The sequence below is a fragment of the Rissa tridactyla genome, chromosome 1, assembly GCF_028500815.1.
Source record: "Rissa tridactyla isolate bRisTri1 chromosome 1, bRisTri1.patW.cur.20221130, whole genome shotgun sequence".
Taxonomy (NCBI): Eukaryota; Metazoa; Chordata; class Aves; order Charadriiformes; family Laridae; genus Rissa; species Rissa tridactyla.
In genome coordinates this window covers 212,970,539-212,991,909 of record NC_071466.1, presented here as the reverse complement: position 1 = coordinate 212,991,909, position 21,371 = coordinate 212,970,539, and the positions used below count along the sequence as shown (strand labels likewise).

Sequence of the window (21,371 nt, the reverse complement as noted above, 5' to 3'; positions counted from 1 at the left end):
TGGCAAACAAGCTGAAGATCATAGGAAATTTCTTGACTTGAAGCATAAAAATAAAAGTTTTGAAGACAAAGTCCTTAACTGCAACAGAAAAAACATTTAGCTAAAGGATGGGCTGGAGTGCCGCTACCCAAGCACAAGAGTTAAAATAATTTTACAGTGGGTTTCTGTTTCTGTTTTATTTGTTTTCTCCTACTATAGCTACATGCTGTATGAAATACGTGAGGCTGTTTTGGAAAATCCATTGCCTGTCGCAAGTTTCTCTGTGCTAAACTTAATCTTCTAGTTTTATTTTTAGAAAGCTTATAGTTGCTTTCTTCAGTGTTGTAGGGAAAGCTGGCAAAATGCCAGCCATGTCCAGCAAAATGGAGACGTGGCTTTCTTTCCAGACAAGAAAAATTTAAGATGAAAACAATAAAAATGACCATAAATAATTGCAAATGGGAAAGGAATAACAATCTTCACTCCTACAGTATCGTTTTCATGTGGATATGTTGGAGGAAATAATGGAGCGTTTTCTGTGGGAAGGCAGTGAAAAACGTGTCCATGGAAAGTATAAAATGTATTTGTTAGAGATAAAATTCTTGAAATTGAGCTATTTTGTGAGTTTGTGGAATTTCTGGATGAACAGAGTTAGAAATGCTCAGCATCTTGGTGCAGTGGAGCTCTGGGCTGGTTTGGTGCTGACCTAAAATTGGGGATGGGCTGTGTTGTTTCTCTTGGCCTTGGTTTTTCCATCTAAGGGAAACTGTGGTCCTCCACCTCGTGTTTCTAGTCCTTCAAGTTAAGTGATATAGGAGCATCCAACCTTAATGTAAAGGTCTCTCACCTTGTAGCTCTCATTCACTCCTGACCCACACAGAAACTGAAACCGGTTACATCCATAAGTGGGGTATAAAGGCAGGGCATCGTTGTCTCTTTCTTGTCTTGATGTGCAACAGCAGAAGGATAGAATGCAACGATGACTCAAACTGGGCTTCCAAGGAGGCATAAAATCATAGAATAGTTTGGGTTGGAAGGGACCCTTTAAAGGTCACCTATTCCAAACCCCCTGTAATGAGCAGAAACATCTTCAACTAGACCAAGTTGCTCAGAGCCCCGTCCAACCTGACCTGTAATGTTTCCAGGGATGGAGCATCTACCACGTCTCAGGGCAACCTGTTCTGGTGTTTCACCACCCTCATCGTAAAAAAAATAAATTCTTCCTTCTATCTAGTCTAAATCTTCCCTCTTTTAGTTTAAAACTATTACCCCTTGTCCTATCGCAGCAGGCCCTACTAGAATGTTTGTCCCCATCTTTCTTATAAACCCCCTTTAAGTATTGAAAGGCTGCAATAAGGTCTCCCCAGAGTCTTCTCCAGGCTGAACAACCCCAACTCTCTCAGCCTGTCCTCACAGCAGAGGTGCTCCATCCCTCTGATCATCTTCGTGGCCTCCTCTGGACCCACTCCAACAGGTCCGTGTCCTCCTTATGTTGGGGACTCCAGAGCTGGACGCAGCACTGCAGGTGGGGTCTCACCAGAGCGGAGTAGAGGGGCAGAATCACCTCCCTCGATCTGCTGGCCACACTGCTGGGGATGCAGCCCAGGATGTGGTTGTTTTTCTGGGCTGTGAGTGCACATTGCTGGCTCACGTTCAGCTTTTCATCTACCAGTACCTGCAATTCCTTCTCGGCAGGGCTGCTCCCTTCATCCCCCAGCCTGTACTGATTCTGGCAGCTCCCCTGACCCAGGTGCAGGACCCTGCACTTGGCCTTGTTGAACTTCATGAGGTTTACACAGACCCATTTCTCAAGCTTGTCCAGTCCCTCTGGATGACATCCTGTCTCTCAGGTGTGTCAACCACACCGCTCAGCTTGGTGTCTCGATCCCACTGTCTATGTCCTTGATGAAGATATTGAACAGTACTGGTCGCAATTTGGACCCCTGAGGGATGCCACTTGTCACCAATCACCATCTGGACATGATAGAACAGGGTATTTTGAATTTTTTTGTTTGCAGTCTAAGCTTGAAGCCTTTCTTACTTCAGGCCCGATCATTGATATGAAACATTCAGTGAGAAGTTTACGTGGGAAAACACATGAATTTAGCTCTAAAACAAGCAAATGTGACAGTAAGTTAGACAGGAAAGAGAAAAGGCAGAGTAATGTCACCACTTATGTTCTTCCCAGGCTCAAGCGAGGGCTTAACCTTTGTAATGGTGGTTTACAAACTTTTTAGGAAGAAAGGAAGAGACACCGGCCAATCTCTTTTGAATTGCTTACCACACTAAAAATTAAGGTTTTCTCAATTCCACAAAGAAACATATAACAAGTGGCAACTGAATTTCATTTTTTGTGGCAAGCACCTAACCCATCTCCTGTAGGTAAATAAGTATATGGACCCAAAGTCTCCGGAGGTAGATACAACCCTTATCTACGAAGAAGTGCTCAGAGATATGTGTGTATTGGGTGAGAAGCACGCTGTGTCACACTGGTGTTAAGAGGAAGGTGGAGCATCTGCAACCCCCAGCTGTCCTCCACCCTCCTCCCCCAGATCTGCACCTGCAGGCTCTGATGTGTTTATCCTTGTTACACCCCTCGGAGATAAAGCAAAGCTTTTGGAGCTGTATCCCAGGGGAGGATGTAAAATCCAGAGGTCTGAACCTGGGGCCTGACTCGCTAAACTGATCAACTGATGTGGCCCCACATACTGAGCCAGGAGCTTCGCAGGGTTGAGGGGTGGAAAAAGAGGCAACAGAGGACTCGATGTTTCTCCTAAATGAGGGGTCAATGATGTGCTGGCCTTTGAACAAAGGAGGCATTTTTGTACCTAGGTAGTTTAAAACTGGTTGTTTCTATCTGACTGCTGTCTCCTGTCCGGCAGACAAAATGGTCACAAAATCTTTTTGGGGGGCAGTGGGAAGCCTCACTGTCACCTCCTGGCAAGGGCAAGACTGTGCTGCCTTTGTACCATAGGGCCACCGGCAAGGGGAGGCTCAGGCTGCCCAAAACCAGCCTACAGCGCAAAACGGAGCTCTGAAACCAGTTCAGACATAGCTCGAGTTTTATCTCACCAAAGGATGGTGGAAAACTTAAACCAAACTCAAAAGTTTATTAAGCCTTATTGTGCCTTTTATTATGTTTCCATGAGCGTGTGGTGTCACACTACCATATCTCTATCTGACCATCATATTACTGCTTCTTTTTACATATAAGAGCTGAACTTAATTTTTTTTTTCTTTTTTTTCTTTTTTTTCTTTTTTTTTTTTTTGGAGAACTGGTGGCAGAGTGAAACTTGGAGCATATGCCTGTGGTATAAATAGCAAAGTGGAAGTATCTGTCGTTTGTGGTAGTTTTGCTCCCCCTCCCCAGAATTTTAATTTGGGAACTTCTAGAATTCCCAATGAATCCGTGGAGCTGAAGGAGAAGGTAAAGTCATTCACAGGATGAATGGAAAATGTTTAGAGGGGGGAAGAAAAACAATGCAAAAGAGTAATATTTAAATGCAGGGAAATCAATGTCAAAAAGTGTTACGGCAACACAAAAGAAGCCAATCATCCAGATTTTCCTAAATAAACACACACTAACAGCAGTTACACAACTTTTCACATCACCATAGTGATCTGGAGCACGCTTTACTATTTATTTTTTAAGTAGCAGCAAAAAGAAGAAATGGATTTAATGGAATTCAATAGACACCTTTTCCCCTTTCAGACATCCAAAGGGTTACATCTGCCTTTGCATTATTAGGCTGTTCATTATTCTACCATATTATTATTATTCTACCATAATAGCAGTCTTGCTATAAATCAGACTGCTTTCACTCACAGCTTCAGCTCACAAGTCTGCCAAGTTTAATAGATTTAAAAAAATAAAGGGGGGCGGGGGGGGAGATGGTTCTGTGTTCAAAAGGTTGTGAACTGTTTTTAATGTGCGTTATCGGCCTATATGAGGGCGAGGGGAGGAGGGAAGGGTGGGAGAGGAGCTGCATTAGAAAGTCCCTCCTTTAAAGGTGTTAAACTCCAACCCGCGCAGAATAGGGAAAGGGAGACCCCCAACAACCTTCAGAAAATAATATAAAAGCAAACCTCAGAGGCAGAAGAAAATACCCAAAAGGAGAAGACTGCAGCTTGCAGTAATCTGTAAATGATTGCTGGCAAAGGCTGGAGGCTTCAAGCTTGAGCTGTGTTTGTTCCAAAAGAAAGCCAAGAAGGACAGTGTTAATAAAGAGAGATTTAACTGAGGGCTGTGCTTGGAATAAAGTGGGCTACAAAAAGGTCAAATTTGATCAGTTGGAGCAGATTACAAGGGCTTTAAAAGGTAGTGGTGAAGAAATGAAACTGGGGCTGTGAAGCAATATAGCACAAGATTGATTTTGGGGGTGGAGAGAAGCTGGGACAAGTGCTTATCAGCTTGAGAAGGAGGAAGAGCTGTGCTGGGTTTGTTGTCATTCCCACACCGAGTAGAGTACTTGCTGCTTCTGTGGCTAGGCTTCCCTGCCGTGTTTTTTGTTGTTTTTTTTTTTTTTTTTTTTTTTAATATATATTATTGTTATTATTACCGCAATGGTGTCTATAATTTCTGACTTGGATCCTCTGAAAAGCTGGAAAGTTTTAAGGTAGGCCTGTGTTTTCTTCTGTTTGGTACAGGCGTTTCTGCTTTAGCCCTAAATTAACTGGAGCTTGAGTTATAATCGAAATGTGAGCCCTGGGCTTAAGTACGAGAGGAGTTTCTGGTAATTACAGCCCTTTTAAGATACAGCAAACCTTTAAGCAGATGTTTAGAGAGACCCGAGGGAGATTTTTAAAATATACTTCTTGGTGTTACAGTGCAGTGAGGAATTTTTTTCTTTCTTTCTTTCTTTTTTTTTTTTTTTTTTTTTTTTAAGGAGAGATTGTGCTGTGAATTCAAGTTAATAGTAAAGGCTCACACCAGTTGAAACTGCAGGATTAACTCTCTGTTTTCCTCGCCGTGCTTTGCAGGGGGAATGGGTGGGAAACTTCAGAGGAGGGAAAAAAAAAAAAAAAAAAAGAGCGTGAAAGTTGATCAAGAAGTGAAAAATAATCTTGGGGGAAGGAAGGGGGACAAATGTATTTGTTTCGTTTTGTTGGTGAAACTTCCACAGTTTGCTGTCCCTCTAAGGCATGTGTTTGATACTTAAAAGTTGCTACTGATTTTTCCCTTCAGCACTGCTGTTTTTTTTCTTTGAATAGTGAAAAATGGTAACTCAAACTGCTAAAAAGAAGGATAAAGGGGGCAAAAAAAAAAAAAAATAATCACTGTTAATGCCTGCTGCAGATATTAAAACTCCACAGTGTTAAATGTCCATGTTTAATGCTGCTCTAAGCGCCTGGTTCTGCCTATTGAGAATCCGGACATGCAAAAAGTTTGCAGATGGTTTGCAGAAACTTCACTAAAACATTGGAACCATCTGGGAATGTAGATGGCAAAATTATACAATTAGTTATATATAAAGTTTATTTCCCTCAGCTGTTAAGCAAAACATGAAGCTGCAGCCAATACAGGGGTTTTTTTTTTGTGTTTGTTTTTTTTTTTTTAAGGGAGTAAATTTTTAAGGGAGTAAATTTTGAGGGGGTGTGTAGGTTGTGATGTTATTGTTATTAATATAATAATATTTTAAAGTCTACTTTAGCTTCTTGCTACAATGTTTTAAAGAACTTAATGTGTCCTGAGCTGAAAGAGCAAAAACAACCCTTCAAAAGTCAAACTATAATGTCTACTTACATGACTAGGGTTTTTTTCCTCATATTTGCAGAGCGTTGAACTTTCTTTTTCAAAAGTTTAAGTTTCTCTGACCATCTTCTGAGCCTGTGTGTAGGAATGTGGACTAAGATCCTTTATCCTCGTCTGTGGTATGAGACTTGGCATAGCGGTCTTACTGCAAGTTTATTTCATTATTTTATTTATTTCTTTTAAAGTCACTTAGGACTGTCAGCACAGAATGATGAGTTTCCATTTGACTTCCAGAACTCCAGCGTGGATGTTAGCTCCAGTGTGGTGGTGTGCGGGATGGGGGAGTGCAGGGCTGTGATTGGCAATCCGGGGTGGGTGGTCACGCTGCATCGGACCAGAGCTGGGGTGACTTCTGTGAGTCATCGCCAGCGAATGCCAGTAAAGTGCTTTTGCAGAGCTCCACATGCGTTGTCTTACAGTGTGTGTGCTCCAGAAAAAGATATTCTAGGAATTATTTTAGAAGTTTGTCAAGCGCTATGAGACTACTTCTTATTCCTCTGTTAGCCAAGTCAGGTGATGTCTGTTTTTTTGCTGAGTTGAGGGATGACACACAGGACTTGAAAGTCGAGCAGATCTGAGGAGGAGACACTGTTGCCCTCTCGAAGAATCCTGTTTTCTTGGGAAAATGGCGTGTTTACATGACTAGAGAAGAAATATCTCCCTGGCACATTTTTCCCTACAGCATGACTGAAGTTTCCCAACTTTGTGTGTGAATCTGGAGATTACAGCTGTATGGACACAGAGTAGGTCAAAGATGTGATAAAGTCCATTTTACTGGGTATTTCTTTGTGTAGCTACTGTGTACAATTACAGCAGCGACTCTGTACAGATGTGATATTGTGCAGATCAACAGCAGGATGCAGAGGGTTAAAAGGTAGGAAAAGGCAGTATGCAATGTAAGTGCAATGATCACTAATAGTGGAAAAAAAAAAGAAAAAACAACCGAAGAGCTAGAAGCCAACATGTAGCTCGTATGGCTTGTGATTTATTGAATTGTAATGCCACTTCTACCTTTTCTTATAACTTTTATTTCCTCTTCTGCAGGCCAATTTCCAGCCTGTTTGATGCTTCTGAGCTTACCGGTTTTTAGTGTCTCCCCCACCCCCAGTATACCACGGCAGCCTGTAGCTGCTATTTATGAGAGAGAGAGGGGTGGTTCTATGTGTTTCTCTTAGGCGGCACAAAGCAATTCTTCAAGACACAAATGAAATGCTGTAGCAAATGCTACGATCAGCTCAAAAGTAGCGTCCTACAGTGGCAAATTCTCAATTTTTGTTTTCCTTGTGCACCCCCTGTAACTTATGCTGTGACTAGCTCACAGTTTGAGACCTGCTTAGCTGGGAAAAGACTGAAGGACACAGATCCCACAGACACAAGGGGGAATAATTGCATTGGGGTTTAATAATTCCCAGGGGCTTGGACCAGCTGTGGGCTGCCTTGGTACTGGCTCCTCTGCCCTGGTCCCCAAATCTCCTGCAAGCCCATCTTCTGACCTCTGAATAAAGGAAATAATAAAGGAGAAGGTACAATATAACAACAGACAAGGCTGTGGCTGGTGGTGGAACATAACGAGTGGGAGAGGATGGCAGGGGATTTTGCCGGACTTTACCCAGCAGGACTGGGAGAGCCAGCAGAGGTATTAAAATAAAAAAATGGCAATATGGTGTGCATATATACTATTACATCAGGCCTCCCTCTCTTTGCTGTGTCTGTCTGGGGTAGGACAGGGAGAGTTGCAATACTGTCTGGCAAGTCTCAGCTCCCACTGGCTTCACGTTACAGCAAGGGGGGAGGATCTCAGGGGCCCTGAGCGCAGATTAATGTCCAGAATAAAACCCACCTCAGAAAATATCTTCCTTCACTGGATTTCTTGATAGTGATCTGAATATTAAAGTTATTGGAAAGTAATCTGTCAGATCTCCTGTTGTCTCTTTTCAGATAAGCTCCCAGTGTAAGATCTGTGCTTTGACATTAACACGCTGCTGCCTGATCCTCCCTTATAGATGCCTTCTCACTTTTCATAGTGTGACTAGAATAAGTGCCGTGTCTGTTGTACTCCTTGGAGCCAGGAGAGATTGGCAAAACTTCAGGCCTTTTTAAAATCCTTCAGAGCTTTACCAGCAAATGGTGCTTGCCCAGCCCTCTGCAGACACAAAAATCCCATTTACCCGTCTCCAAAATTATATGGTAATTGGGATCCAGCCCCCCTAGTGCATAAGAGAGACTGAGATCAGCTGCTGTGACTCCAGAGATGTCTCTAATACCTGTTCAAAACTTTCCCTGTGCTTCTGGGACATGGTTTCGTTCCTTGTACATGATGGGGACAACTTTGGTCGCTGTTTCTGAAGGTGGAGCCTGAGCTCTGGGCCCCTACAACAGCAAAAGTAGAGCAGTAGCCTGGGAAGGAAAGGCACAAAAAGGAGGGGGGGGAAATATCCCTGAAGGCCACATCTCTTCTGTTGCTTTTCTCCCTTAACTTGGCTCCAGCGAGGCTAAATACAGCACTATAAATCATATGAGTTACCTATACAGGGAAAACCTTGTACCCCTTTGCATTCCTGGCTGAAGAAGTATGTGACCTTTCTATGGCTTATTGCTAGGGGAAAAAAAAAAAAAAAAATTGTTTTTAACTTGACTTTGCAACCTCAAGGCGAAATCCAAGCAAAGAGTAGGAGCTCTCACTCAGATGAGCAGTCAGCTTACAACCTGTGAAGCAGCGAATCTGGATGCAGAGGAGTACAGCAAGACGACCCCCATTCCACAAGTTCTATTGCATTGGCCCCTGCAACTTGGCTGGTGGAGCTGGGAACATCTTGTTTGGAACACGTCGTGTGTCAGGCGGATGTACCAATTCAAATGTTCTCTCCAGAATGCCTTTTCCCACCACGCACCCCATCCAAACAGCTTGTGAATGGTTTGGCTTTTCAGGAAAAAAAGTGTTTTTCATGCTTGGCAAGTCAGTCCAGGAAGAGCAATTTTGGCCTTGTTGGTGTTTGTATTATGAGTTGTTTTCGGTTAATATTCCTGTCCCCACACCCCGCTTCTATGATTGCCTGTGAATTAAGATGGGTTAAATAGCTTCAAGGTGTTCAAATTGGGGAAAGGGGGAGGAAAATACACACAATGGCTCTAATTCAGTTGTTGGCACAGAACAATAAACTGAGGCAACTGTAGTGATGTCAGTTGTTCTTGATTTGGCTTTTGCCTTTCCATCTTCGCAAAGGTTTAGATAAGGCGTCCTGTGTTGTACTCAGTATCTGAACAGCCCAGTTTAGTACATGGACCCCCAACAGAGAACTACTGTTCAGAAAACGGGGTACAAAAGCATTATTTCACATGTGTTTGAGGACCTGAAAAATCTCCAGCCTCTGAAAAGTCTCCAGCCACTCCTCAAAAACAAAACGAGCCCTGAAAGTTTGGCCCAGGGACATAATGCTGGACTCCATCGCCATCATGAAATACAGATAATGGAATTTCAGCTGTCAGCAGAGAATACAAATTCCCCCATAATTGCCACAATCTGCTCACTTTACAAAAAAAAAAGAAAAAAATCCATGAAAAAGAGGGTGTGTGTATCTTGTAATAATTAAAAACACATTTGAGAAGTTATTTTCCAGTTAACCCCTCTGAAAATACAGATCATGTCAGAGATGGCACTAAAAGGGATGGTAGTGAGGGTCACAAGTGATGACACAGCTGAGTATCACCAGGGGGATGATGGTTGGTACTAAGCTCTGATATGTAAGATATGAGCAGCAAAACATGGTCTGGATTCTTCTGCTTTCAGTTTGAACATGTAACTCTACAGTGACTCAAGTAAGTAATACTGGGATGAAAAATTAGGGCCAGATATGTTGAGGTACGAGTTTTTAATCATTTTTTCATCTTTTGTGTCTGCTTCCTCTGTACTTTGTAGAGGACAATACTGGCAGTTTTTCTTTTTTTTTTTTTTTTTCTTTCTTTCTCTTAAAAAGGCAGGATATATGGGGTGATTGAAAAAGTAAAGATAACAGAAAATAGCAGATTAGGATGTAACACAGTCCTGCATCCATTGTTGGTGTCTGAGAAAGTCATCTAGTCCTTCTCTAAGCCCGTGGAGATTTATTCTTGCATCTTTATTTTCCCCTGATTAAAATTCAATATCACTCTTTTCAATAAGAGGTTATTCTCCACTGTTTTACTAAAAACAATCCACTTTTCATATCAAGCCTGTATACAAGCTTATTACATCTTGTTCATTTGGACATGAGTTGTTAAATCTTCCAGGTGCTTTATGGGGAATTTAACCATCCAATTCAAATGAATGCTCTGTCACAAAGAGGTTTACTTACCATCGCTGCTGTGTTCCTTTGCCTAATTGTTTAAATTGCCCTAAACCCTAAAATGTAATATCAAATTACTGCACCAGCAACACAGATGCCAAGCAGGAGTCTAAGATGATAAGCCTGTAGAAATTCTCTCCTGGCCACCAGTGGTTTGCAGTTCAGGGACTTCCGATGCCAGTAGTGATGGGTTTTTTTCTCGATGAATGTTTCCTCCGTGAATTTATCTGATTGGTTTTGCAGTTTTAACTTGAGCCCCCAACGTCTTGCAGCAAAGAAATTCAGTAGTTGCACATACGCTAACAAAGCGGTGCTGCTGGAAGGGCTCTTCTTATATGTAAATTTGTGTTGTGCCCATGTGTTGGGACACGTGGTAGCTGTTTGGAGTGGTTTCCCTGCTAAAGCCTTGAGACATTGAGTTCAGGTTCCTTTCTTTTGAAGGGAGGGGGAGGTTGGCTTGTTTCTGCATCTATTATACCCCAAAATTTCATTCCTGAATGGTGATTAGTGACACCCAGTTACAGGGATGCACATGTTGCATGATGCAGGTAAAAACAGGATCATCCTTTCCTACACGCGTTACTTAATCATACTGACTTCAGTCTACCACTTCATCATCTTCATCTCTTAAATCAATGGAAGTCCCGATGTTCTTCTGCAGATCTCTGCAGCTCTTTCACAACTAACCCACTGCAGATTTTAAGCTTTGTCTAGTTCGTCGCTCAGTGGAACTGAAATAAGGAGGAAATTGCCTGTAGAAAGGAAAGGTAACTGGGCAGTGGCAGCATTACGTTGTGCCTTGAGAGATCAGGTTATAATTTCAAGCTTTTCCCAGGCTTTCTGTGTCAGTTTGGATGAGTTACTTAATCTCTGTGTGCCTCAGTTCCCACCAGTAAAATGGAGTTGTTAATACCTGTCTTATCTACTTTGGCTATAAACTTTTCATGGCTGTAGAGATGTATGGCTGTGTCCATATAGAGCCCGCAGCAGTGAGGGCTCAGCCTTGGGCTGGGCTTTTCACCACCTGCCCTCATAAAAATAATTTGGTTAAATGAAACTAGAACTTAACTCTTCTGAAAACAAGTAATTCCTTGCTTATTTCCTAAATTCCAGTATTTTCTTATTTCCTTTCTTCCAGTATCTCTGCCTTTGCAAGGCAGCTCTGCAGATAAGTTGCTCAAATTCCTCACGTGCACCAGCTTTTTTTCCGGGAAGTTGCCGGGCTGAAGCTGGTTAAAGCCTGGAACCCACAACTGAATGGTCTGGCTGAGCTTTGCCTAATGGCAAATTGCTTAGCTTAGGAGTTTGGATTTCTTATTCTTCCCCTTTGGGGTTTTTTTTGGGAGGGTTTGGTTGAGGTTTTTTTGGTGTGTTTGTGTGTGATGCTTCTGTTCAGTAACCCTTTATAAAAATTTGTAAGCTTGGTTACTGTTCTGCTTTATTAAACCCTCCTCCAAGCTTAGTGTTCCCTTTGGTATGCAGTTCCTCTTCTGCATAACTGCTCTTTTCATGTCTCATCGCTGCACATGAGAATAATTCTTTTCATAGACTCATTTCTTGCTCTCCTGCATTTTTCTAATCCCCTCCCCAGTTGACATGCAACCTTACTGGCCTGTGTTTCATCACCTTCGTTCAGCGACACCTGTGCCACGTGGCATTTTCCCAGCCATTGGTGGCATACCCTGCTGTCCCCATGGTGAGGTGTCATTAGAGCTATGCAACTCTTCTAATAGTTATTTTTCCAGCAGTCATTATTACAGCGTTGCCTGTTCAAGAGAAATTCATTAAAGATCTCTTGCTAGTCTCAAAGTGCCGCATCAAGTACGGAGCAGAGGAAGGTGAAACCAGGGAGATTTGCCGTCTCTCTCGCTGGGCCTTTACATCAAGATCCAGAAGATTTTTCCTTTGATGGACCTGAGCGGGAGCTGAATTTCTTATCTGTAAGGAAAACGTTCTACCTGTTCCCGCTGGGTGTTGTCTGGTGGGTATTGCTGTCTCCAAAGAACCTGTTCAGACTTCAGGGGCTCTAGCACTCCTGAAAAATGCTCTGTGGCACTAAAAATATTCTAAGCATTACCTAAATGTTACCATCCAGCCATCTTTTATATGAACAGCTTCATACGCTCATATTGATTATACTCTAATTTCCCTTAATAATAACCAACCAAACCCATATGGATTGTGTTTCTATATAACTTTCTCAGATGCTTTTTTCCTTGATTGTGTTTCCCCATATTTCATCACAAGTGGAAGTGATTCCTCAGGTTTTTTTTATTCCTCATCTGGGAATAAAAACTCCCTTGCGTACAGAGTTTGTTCTGACAATCTTCAAGAAATTCTTTATATAGATAACTTGTATCTGATAAAAAATTAATTTACTTGTTCAGGGAACTTTGCAAGAATCTTCAGTAGCAGGAGACTGGTTCTCAGCGTAACATACCTGAACTGCAGACTCCGTTTATGTATTAAATTAGTAGATCAGCGGAGCCAGAATTTAGTTGGGGTTGGAAATCTTCGTATGACTTTTGAGTGGTTTGATTAAGCATATTCCATCCAAGAACTCATAAGATACTATGGAAAGCTTTAAAGTAAAAAGGGGGAGAGGATAACTTCTTATTTAATTTTGAGTGTCTTAATTTTAAATAGTGTTCTTGGTTTCCAGGTCCCAAAGAAAACAGTGATGTATTATAGAAAGGACTTCAAGTGAGTCTTTGAAGCCGTGGACATTCCACTTCTGAGAAATATGTGGACTTAATAATCTTTCTCAATGAAGAATAGGTTATAAATTTACAAGTGAGTTAATCCACATGTGTAACTCCAGCGCTGCTTTTCCTTTTACACTCATCCTGAAGCAGGAGGCACTGTCAGATTTCAAACTGAGACTACCTAATTCTGAAAAGAGTAACTAAATTCACCTTCAAGCATTTTTAGGATGAATTTCACTTCTCAGCCTCTTAGGCTCTAATTAATCATTGCTTTAAGCAAGGCAGGGGTTACTGCATGTTAATCAGAGGTGGTTTCTTGTCCCTGGAAGGTTTGCATGGCTTTCCACGTAACTTCCTCCAAGAAGTACTGGGTCTGTAATGCGTGCTGTGTACTTGAACCTTAATTTTTATGTGCCCTGTCTGTAGAGCTGCTGGGCATCTTTGCTGAGTTGTCACCAGCTGGAAGTCCCTTCTGCCCTAGTGTAGTCTTAGGGAAGAATTTCAGTCCCGCCAGTAGCTGGCACTGCTGAGGCCGGTGGGTATCCCTGGAGCCCTTGGACTTCCCCCTTCTTGGAAAAACTGACCTTGCCAAGAGTTGCAAAATGTTGTTGTTGACTGGGGTCATATTTCGGCTGGATGTGCCAAAATAAAGGATTTATGTAGCCTGGGAAGAACTACAGGCTTGGAAGGAGGAGATAGGTATTAAAGGTCTCCAATGGGGTGATAAGGAGAAAAGTATTTAAACACTGATGTAAACTTTCATTGAGTCCAACAGGAATTAATTGGCAGGGTCTTTTATGTGACTTTTCGAGTTAGATTTCCGGCTGACACAAGCTGACAAAGCTCCATTGAGCAAGATCTACTGACTTAGAGTAACTGAGAGTTGGGCCCCCTGTGTTTTGCAGAAGACTTGACATCTTTCTTTTTCTACGTAAAGTTTCTGGATCTAATAGGAGAAAAAAATGTCTTGTTCAGAGCACTTACTGTATTAATTACTTCCAGCCTGTTGATGCCCAGTTTTACTCCATCTGAAGTCTGGGCTTTCAAAAGTTCTTGGTAATAAGGTTACATTAAGTTTTAATTTTCTGGTTATTTTTCTTGTATTTAAAAGAAACAGATGACCGTAGTCAACGTTCTTTAGTCAACATTCAAGTAGACCAATAAATTTAGTCTAATCTATTATCAGACCTAAACCTATGGCATCCTAGATTGCAGACAAGCTGTGTAAACTAACTGTATAAGTTGCATGGCAATTTTAAATCACTGGGAAGTGGTGACAGGAGAAACCAAACTTGCTGCATTACAGAGTAACTTCTTTTTTTCCTGCCCACTTGAGCACAAAAAGGGTATTTATTTTTTTTTTTATTTCTGCAAAAACAGTTTGTGTTTTTAACCCAGAACAACATGGTTCCCACATACAGCTCTGGGACTGCTCTTAGACCAAGTTCCCTGCTGTTTGCTGAGAGTTGCAGCTACATCTGTGGGCAGTAAGTTGCTCTGTTTGCCATGAGATTCATTAAAATCTGTGGTTACTGAGAGTTTGTCATGCACACAGATCTTACAAGTGCAACTGAAGTGTCTTGTTACACAATGCCTCAAAACTGGCTAGATCCCTATTTTATGTGGACTTTGAGGTTTCCTCTTACATCTTTAATTCTTCTCGTAAGAAGAATTTAAAAGTAGTCACAGTTCTCCACCCCGACACCCTAGAGAAGCAGCAAGTTACTCTCATATTAAGAGGTCCCCTAATTTAAAAATACCCTCTCTAGCAATATTTTCTATAGTAAACTACAATCGGAATTTTTCTATTGGTACAAGTCTGGGATGCAGTTAATGCACTTTACAACCTTTATCTTATCTGTAGATACTGTACAACCATGCACAGCAGAGTGTCCAACAACAAAAATAGTAATTATTTTTACGATGACAAAATAGTACAAAGACTTTGATCCACTGCAAAGAAAATTCACGTTGTTCGCATTCATGTGGTTGAATAAAGACAGCAAGATGAATGATCATGGATCCGTTTCCAGGTCCAATTCCAGAAGGCATAACTTTATCCTATTTACACGTAGATAAAAAGTTACCTTTGCCAGCATTATTTTTATTGCAATTAAAGATGTTTACTGGGCAGACATCATAGCAGAAAAGTCCTAGGAAAAGCGTTCAATTAATTTCCAGGAAAAAAAAAATCATCATAGTCGCTGTTTAAGAACAATAAAACAGCTTAAAAAACAAAATGTCCTAAAATGTACAGAAACCTAGCTTGAATGTGCTGTGTACCTGTAATCATCTGACTGTACTAATCGTTGCCTTGTTTTCCTATTAAGCTCTCTGCGAGTTATTACAGGGTTGATTGTACATCATGTATCGTCAATTTGGGTTATGGATTAAATTTAAGCAGATATTATGAAAATACAGTCTATAACAACAGGGGGAAAACAAGCTCTGTTGATGAAAATGAGCCATGTCTACAGTCAGCTTGTGATTTGGGTATGAAACAACATCGGGCTCCAGGTTGCAACATCACAAAACATGACAATTTGGAGGAAAGGAGGAGTTCTGCATTTCTTTGGTTTTTGTTTGTTTCCCCCCCTCTTTGTTCCATAAGACGCACAAGAGCAGTCAGACCACACAGGAAGTTTGCACAAACCTTACGTGGTGCAAGTGGGCCAGGAAAGCAGAACTAGCTCAGCAGCAAAGGGTTTGGGCATTTTTTATTTCTTCAGCAGCTGGAAGCTTAGTGTGGCACTACTGAATAAAATCAGCTTTGCAGGGAGGAAGCTGGATAATCGTTATGTATGACGGTTTCTTAAGATGTGATGGTCTGGAACAGAGCAGTTACCTATATATGGTATCTTCGTATCTTCTCGGTAGTAGCAGCCAATTTTGAATTCCTTCAGGAAGATGATAAAAAATGTGCATTAACCGAGGGGTTGCAGCAATAGTTAGCTAATAATTTCAGACCTAGAAGGACTTCCTTATGAGGAGTGTTTAATTACAGAGGCAAAGAGTTGCACAGAATAACAAGCACTTCTCAGAGATGGTGATTTAGGCTTTTGTTGTTTCAATTTTGTCATAACACAAAAGGGAGGAAAAAAAAAAAAGATTTTGGGAGAGATTTGAAACCAATAACCCACATGACAATTAGCTCGCAGGATACTGTGCCAGTAGATACCAGGGAGGCCAAATACTTAGAATTGGAAAAAAAAAATAATTATTTTTATGGACGATGGGAACATCTACAATTAGATAGGATTAAAATGGATGGGCAAGGATGTAAGTCCTCACGCTTTGGCCAACTACTATCTGAGGTTGAGAAGAATCTTTCCTTATTTGGCAACATATCCCTATCCGTGTAGGCTTTTTGTACCTCTTAGTGATGGAAGGTCATATAAAACAAATTCTGATCCCATGAGACAATTCCCGTGTTATACAAGAGTGTTAAAATCCTGCTAATTGAATTTTCTTTCCTATTACTGAATTCTAATAGCATTTCCTTTATTGATGCAAAGCATGAGTCAAAAGACAGAACAAATCTTTCAAGCTCTGTGTTACCAAAGCATATACTTTTATTTAACAGCATTATATATGATATCTTGACCTCTTTCTGGACCGATGAGTTCCACAGGGTAATTTTGTATTGCATTAAAATAATTATCCATTACCATTTGAACTTTGTATATTCTCAGATAGGTAAACTGTATACTTTAGCAAGCCAGCATGCATTCCGAAATTGTTATGGGAAAGATTTGCATTAGGAAAATGTAGAATTCCTCCCCCTCCTTCCCATGATAAAAAAAAAATCTCCATACACAATAGCTGTACTGCCACATGTCATGGGGACATTGTGTAAATTACAGAGTTACAAATTTGTCAGCCTAACCAAATGTCTGAAAGAATAATGTCATATTAGTTATATTTCAGCTGTAAGCCTGGCCTGTTTTAACCTTGATTTGTGTGGCAGCTAGCCATACCAACAGCTTGTGCATGGTTGATTATAAACAACTTTGTTTTAATGTAACAAGATTCTCATTTAATTCCTGGGAGCTTGATGCAATGGTGATCAAAGACAAATTCAGACATATCCCTGAGGTAAAGGATTAGATTAGACTGACCAGAACAGACAAGGTCCTGAAGATTTCAAGATCATAAGATCTTTTGTATGTTCTAATTCAAACTTTCTGAAGTTGGATGGTGCACCTGAAAATACAGAGATGGAGAATTTCATTACATGCCTAGAGAGCCTTGATATAACTTGGACCAGTTATGACTTGATTTGATTTTTTTAGAAAAGCTTTATTTATTTGGGTTTGCAAGTTATTTTTCATCTATATTATCTTTCCATGTTAAGGATGAAAAATTTATTCTGGAAGAGCTGGAACCCTTGAAATCTGTTTTCTTTGTTTGGGATTTGTGTGTGTGTCATGGTTGGATCTTCTTGTGCTGAGCCAGACGCAGATTCAGACTTGGGGAGGGGGGATCCTGGTTTGGGGTTTTTGATATTTCTAGTGGTTGCAGTGTTGTTGTTGGGGGGGGTGCGGGGTGGTGTCTTTCCTTTTTTTCCTCTTTGTTTTGGGGTGGATTCTATTTTGGTTTAGGTTTTTGGGGTTGTTATTTTTTTGGTTGGTTTTGGTTTTGGGGTTTTTTTTTTTTGGTTGATGAGGATTAAAAGTGTCCTTGTCTGAAGCAGTGTACCTGAGAGGCTCTCTGTCTTTACTTGACTGCCCATTTTGAAGAGGCTTAAGACAATTTAGTATTTTTGAGATTACCACCTCCTTGCCAAGCATCTCAGAAGCTGCGCAAGAAGTTCAAAAAATGTGGGAGGGATTAAGCAAACATTTGTGTGTGACTGTACTTACACATCTGCTTCCTAAAGAGGGTGGGAAGGGACTACGATGTTCACTTTGTTTTGAAATCAGCAATAGTCATCTTAGGTCTGTAAATGTCAAATTTGAGGGGCTTGGTTGCATGAGCATCAAAACCTGCGTTGAACCTTTGAGTGGTTCTTAAGCTTCTGGAGAACTGAATCAAATTGCAGGAATGATCCTTAACTTAATCATCCCAATAAACTCCTGCTACTTTGCAGCTTATATTCTTTGTAAATAGCTGATTTTGAACATTCCCTCTTTCTCTCCTGTAGAAAAAATACAACTCTTCTCTTCAAAGAGAATCAAACCTTTACACAAACAGGTTGATAAGGTTGTGAAAAATTTTGGGGTTTCCTCTTCCCTTCCCCCCACCCCCAAATCTTCAATTCAATTTTTTTTTTGTTTGAGAGAGCACCAATAGAAACCATGAACTTTAATTTTCTGTCTGGTGTTCTCAATGGTAGGGGAGGGAAAATAGGAGCAATAACCTAAGGTCCTTCATTATGAGTTTGATGTTTGTATCATAGGGCAATATGGTGTTGCCCATCATCCTGGTGTTGGGGAATCTTTAGGAGTAAAGATAACTAATCCAGTGCTGCCGGGTTTCACAGTTATAAATTTCCTTGACTCTGGGAAAAATGAATACATGAAGGGGGACTTCTAGTCTATAAACACACAGGTACACGCTCACATGTGCACAAAGACTTTTAAGGTCAATAACCTTTCATTCAGTCAGCAAGTAAAAATGCATGAATTTGCTAGTATTTTTTTTTTAATATATATAAAATCATATAGCGGGGTTTCCTTTAAGATTATTGCACAATCTTGGACTTGCTTTGAGACCTACATTTTTTTTTGTGGTTGTCAGTCCACGAGTTTTTGGAACAGGGACTGCACAAAGATTTCTGACCCCACAAGCTAACAGAAATTACTCGTCTAAATTCCACGTGAACTTCCGATTAAATGTTCACTTCTGCTTCAGCTATGATATTTCCCCCTCAGTCTGGACTACTTGTGCTACAAATGTTTTTTGACTGCAAATGGAAGCATCAGTTCTGTTTCTGGGCCAAATTTTCACGGTCCTTTTAAATGCATACTACAGAAACTAAGTAAAACGCCTGCCCAGCATCCACAGAAGACATCAGCTTGTGAAGGTTTCTGACAGTGTGCTTCAGGGAAAGGTTTTAAGTCATTTCAAAATAGTTTAACTCTAGTGCTTTTATATTCTCATGCTTATGGCTTGCTGTTTTAGAGACCTGTTATGTTTAAGACTTCATACCAGTACTAATCAATCTTAGCTGCATGTCCCCAGATTATATATGAAGACAATGTATTTATGTTTTTATTTGTCAAAGAAGACTCTAAGCCAAACCAAAGGCTTAATAATCAGTGAGTGCTGCGTGGGGATCTTTTTTGTTTAGCTGTGTTTGTCCTGGAGATTGTTAGGCTGAGCTATTTGTTTAAAAGAAACAAAATGAAAATGGGAGGCCTATAGCCAAGTTTTCAAGTGATCCTCTTGCTCACTGGCACTCGCTGAGACAGGAAAAGCGATGGCTAGGGCTTCAAAAATCTTTTGTGCTCTCATTTTTTGGAATTTGAGCTCCTAAGAGAGTCTGGCCTTTTGCCAGTGTCCTGAGACTAGCCCGAGCACTGGGGTGCTTTTTTCCGATCTGCACAGTCTAAAATTAAGACATTGGTTGGGAAGTTTTTAAACCAGTTCTTGTTAAGGCATCTCCTTCGAGGTACTGGCCACCTTTAACCGTTCTTGACTTCAAAGGGTGTCGATGATTGGATTCCATGCTGGCACATCAAATATTTGAGGCAGACCGCCGGCCTGGGGAGGTGTGCTTTCCTTAGGTTTTTGAACCTCTCTTACTGTTTCTTCTCTGCGAATCTCAATTGTTTCTAATACTGTGTTTAACTTCACTCTGAACTTTTGTTTGGCAAAGAAGTGTATTTGCTTGTTTGGGGCAGGCTGAGTTTTACTGCTTTGCTTGAATTTCCTAGTGGTCTCCAAAATCACAGTGGTTTACTTGGGAATCTTGCCAGTGTTTTAGACTTCAAATAGTGATAGTAAGATTTGTGTGCTCATTTGAGGCTTACATAAGGCTAAAGCTAATATTTGTGGGCATGATTAAATGTGTTTGGTATTTTGGGGGGGAGGGATGTATCTAGCTTATGAGTTAGGCCTGCTGCCTTGTGGGGATTTGTATGACATGTAGCAGCAACTCAACAGGTTATCTAGGAGAAGGAGAGTTAATGCATAGTGTTGATACTCGTAAATCAGTAGATTAGTGCCTGCCTTACACCTCTTAATAAAAATAGCAGAGAACAACAATCTTATCAACATAGGTGTGATCAGTAAACAAGTGTCGTATTCATATACAAAATAGAATTTTTATCATCCTTCTGCTTCAAACCGTGTGACACTGCAGTGAAGCACTTGCAGGAGATGAGTTAGTACGTGTTTGATGACAGTTGCAGCCAAAAAAAAAACAAAACCTAGAACAAAACAGAAAGTCACAAATGCTAACATAAGGCAGATAATTGGGATGTGGGGGGTGAATATCCACATTTGAACTTTTGAACTGTCAAGCACAGAAGCCTGCTGCTGCTTCCTCTCCACAACTAGTAACAGGCTGGTTGTAAATTTTGTGAACACCTGGACTAAAAAAAAGTGGCATGTGCTAAGTCTTCCAATTGATACAGAGATGACACCGGTGAATCAGTTAGCAGGCTGATCACTTGTTGTCCTTGTGCATGTAGGCTATTTTGATTGGTAAATGGGAAGTTTGGAGGCCCAGAAAGGCTGAAAAGTTGTGTTCCTAGAAAGAAGTGGTCTTACAGAGGAGGAGGAAAAGAAAGTTTAGAAATAAGATGATGAAGATCACAACTGGAGGAGAGATTTGGGAAGGGAAGCAAGTCCTGGAGATGAGGAAAATCGGTAGACGTGAATTGGAGATGCCTGGAGACCTTGGCTGGTGATGCCCAAGATGGGTAACCACAAGCAGTGGCATAGCATGGACCAACACAACATCCTGCCCGACCTTCCTGGAGCAGGGATGTTGATTCATTATGAATGTAGTATGTGAGGTGTTCAAGTAAGATAAAACTGAATGTCCTTGGTTCCTAAATAATTCATTGCACTGCCATGAATGGTCTGCTGAAACATTAACAGATATTCAAGCCTGCATATATAAGGGCCCTCCTTAGGGTGGTGGTATGTGGCACTTTTCAAAGCAAAAAACAAATTCTGGGTCTTAGATTTAAACATGTCATGCATACATATGCATGCACATGATATACAGGCTCAAAGGTGTTGTGGAATTCCATAAGTGGTATGTATACTATGTTCACAGAATCACAGAATGTGTTGGGTTGGAAGGGACCTTTAAAGGTCATCTAGTCCAACCCCCCTGCAGTGAGCAGGGACATCTTTAACTAGATCAGGTTGCTCAGAGCCTCATCCATCCTGGCCTTGAATGTCTCCAGGGATGGGGCCTCCACCACCTCTGGGCGACCTGCGCCAGTGTCTCACCACCCTCATTGTAAAGAACTTCTTCCTAATATCTAATCTAAACCTGCCCTGCTTTAGTTTAAAACCATTGCTCCTCGTCCTATCGCTACATGCCCTTACAAACAGCCCCTCCCCAGCTTTCTTGTGGGCCCCCTTCAGGTACTGGGACTGTAAGAAGCAGTGTAATCATACGTATTTTCCAGAGGAGATTGTGGTGGCCATTTC

At 41.1% G+C, this 21,371-nt stretch overlaps 1 protein-coding gene across 1 annotated transcript in view; it reads left to right on the top strand.

Moving 5' to 3' along the window:
* The first annotated feature begins 4,406 nt into the window (after positions 1–4,406).
* Positions 4,407–21,371, top strand: part of CELF2 (CUGBP Elav-like family member 2) — a 383,210-nt gene continuing 366,245 nt past the window's right edge. The window contains exon 1 of the mRNA XM_054187183.1: positions 4,407–4,595. Within this exon, the coding sequence (XP_054043158.1) occupies positions 4,543–4,595 (53 nt within the window). The 5' untranslated portion in view covers positions 4,407–4,542. The remainder of the gene's footprint in view (positions 4,596–21,371) is intronic.